This window comes from Cebidichthys violaceus, unplaced genomic scaffold (genome assembly GCF_023349555.1).
Source record: "Cebidichthys violaceus isolate CVI_PGR_0920_01 unplaced genomic scaffold, fCebVio1.0.p SCAF_60, whole genome shotgun sequence".
In the NCBI taxonomy this organism is placed as follows: Eukaryota; Metazoa; Chordata; class Actinopteri; order Perciformes; family Stichaeidae; genus Cebidichthys; species Cebidichthys violaceus.
In genome coordinates, this window is record NW_027176817.1 from 555001 (window position 1) to 557748 (window position 2748).

The window sequence follows — 2748 nt, forward strand, 5'->3', positions numbered from 1 at the left end:
TTAATATTGTTTCTGAACAGGAAGTGACCATATCTAGACTGAGGAGGAGTGACGTAGAGACCTGTCAATCAGCGTGTAGCCCCGCCCCTAAATCACCCCCTGCTTTATGGTCTGTTTGACTCTAAATGGAGCATAATGTACTAAATGAACATCATGCTGTATTGAAGAAGACTGTAAACTAGAGATTGAGACCATAAACTCATGTTTACAATGTTTACTGAGGGAATAAATCAAGAGAGAAGTAGAGTCATTTTAGACTAGACTTCTATACAACCAGAGGAGTCGCCCCTGGTGGACACTAGAGAGAATGCAGCTTTAACATCCTACAGATTGAATCATAACATCATCTCAGCGTCTCCCGTTGTTATTTTATCTCATTCTCTGACTCCATCTTGTTTGGCTCCTCTGGTTTTCCCAACAGTCTCTCTGATGAGGGAGTCAGGTGGAACACACTAATGACTCACCCTGGAATTTACTGCAGTGTGTGTGTGTGTGTGTGTGTGTGTGTGTGTGTGTGTGTGTGTGTGTGTGTGTGTGTGTGTGTGTGGAGAGTAAAAACAACAGGAAACAGCCCCAGAGGGCTGATGAACACACACTTGGTTGGTTTGTGTTGCTGATGTTGCTCAGAGACAGAATATAGACACCTTCACTCTGAAGGTCTAAACCATCACAGTTTACCGTTAACCATCACAGTGTAAATAAAGTTTAACGTTAACATCACAGTGTAAATAAAGTTTACCGTTAACCATCACAGTGTAAATAAAGTTTAACGTTAACATCACAGTGTAAATAAAGTTTACCGTTAACCATCACAGTGTAAATAAAGTTTTAACGTTAACCATCACAGTGTAAATAAAGTTTAACGTTAACATCACAGTGTAAATAAAGTTAAACGTTAACCATCACAGTGTAAATAAAGTTTAACGTTAACATCACAGTGTAAATAAAGTTTACCGTTAACCATCACAGTGTAAATAAAGTTTAACGTTAACATCACAGTGTAAATAAAGTTTACCGTTAACCATCACAGTGTAAATAAAGTTTTAACGTTAACCATCACAGTGTAAATAAAGTTTAACGTTAACATCACAGTGTAAATAAAGTTTACCGTTAACCATCACAGTGTAAATAAAGTTTTAACGTTAACCATCACAGTGTAAATAAAGTTTACCGTTAACCATCACAGTGTAAATAAAGTTTTAACGTTAACCATCACAGTGTAAATAAAGTTTAACGTTAACCATCACAGTGTAAATAAAGTTTAACGTTAACATCACAGTGTAAATAAAGTTTACCGTTAACCATCACAGTGTAAATAAAGTTTACATCAACCATAAAGTTTAACGTCAACATCACAGTGTAAATAAAGTTTAACGTTAACCATCACAGTGTAAATAAAGTTTAACGTTAACCATCACAGTGTAAATAAAGTTTAACGTTAACATCACAGTGTAAACAAGTTTAACGATAACATCACAGTGTAAATAAAGTTTAACGTTAACATCCACAGTGTAAATAAAGTTTTAACGTTAACATCACAGTGTAAATAAAGTTTAACGTTAACCATCACAATGTAAATAAAGTTTAACGTACATCACAGTGTAAATAAAAGTTTACGTTAACATCACAGTGTAAATAAAGTTTAACGTTAACCATCACAATGTAAATAAAGTTTAACGTTAACATCACAGTGTAAATAAAGTTTAACGTTAACCATCACAATGTAAATAAAGTTTAACGTTAACATCACAGTGTAAATAAAGTTTTAACATTAACATCACAGTGTAAATAAAGTTTTAACGATAAACATCACAGTGTAAATAAAGTTTTAACGTTAACATCACAGTGTAAATAAGTTTTAACGTTACATCACAGTGTAAATAAAGTTGTAACGTTAACATCACAGTGTAAATAAAGTTTTAACGTTAACATCACAGTGTAAATAAAGTTTAACGTTAACCATCACAGTGTAAATAAAGTTTTAACGTTAACATCACAGTGTAAATAAAGTTTAACGTTAACATCACAGTGTAAATAAAGTTTAACGTTAACCACACATTCAAACGTTAACCATCACAGTGTAAATAAAGTTTTAACGTTAACATCACAATGTAAACCAACAGGAGGAGAGCTAGTAACGTTAGCAGCACCGCTGCTAATGGCGGTTCACTTCACTTACATTATGATGCCTTCAGGCTCTGCTCAGTGAACATGAGTACTGGCTGAAGGTACATTATGTGTGTGTGTGTGTGTGTGTGTGTGTGTGTGTGTGTGTGTGTGTGTGTGTGTGTGTGTGTGTGTGTGCGGCTGTTTGCTAATGGATAAAACAAAAACAACAACATGTTCTGTTGCCAGTTAATTCAATTTCAGGAACAATAACCACAACCAGACAGGCTTGACACACACACACACACACACACACACACACACACACTTATTTTTCTGTCTCTTACAACAAATAAAAAGCTGCTGAACCAACAAATGAATCACTAGAAAGCTGCAGCGATCACTTGTTTTCATTGGTGATCAATACTGTGATTGTTTTCTAGAGTGATGGTCCATAAAGAGCCAGCACACATCTTCAACAGTCCACATGACTCATATATAGATATATATATACTGTATATAGATATAGATAGATATAGATATATCTATATATATATCATTTAATCTCACAAAACACAAAGAAATGAAAATATTTCTTCACATTTTTTGCTCTGCCCATTTATTTTACTAATTGTTTCACTT

General features: G+C 34.2%; 1 protein-coding gene across 1 annotated transcript in view; it reads right to left on the minus strand.

The window, feature by feature from the left end:
- LOC137889943 (receptor-type tyrosine-protein phosphatase R-like) overlaps positions 1 to 339 on the minus strand; it is a 1024-nt gene extending 685 nt beyond the window's left edge. The window contains exon 1 of the mRNA XM_068733990.1: positions 328 to 339. Within this exon, the coding sequence (XP_068590091.1) occupies positions 328 to 339 (12 nt within the window). The remainder of the gene's footprint in view (positions 1 to 327) is intronic.
- Between the last annotated feature and the right edge of the window lie 2409 nt (positions 340 to 2748).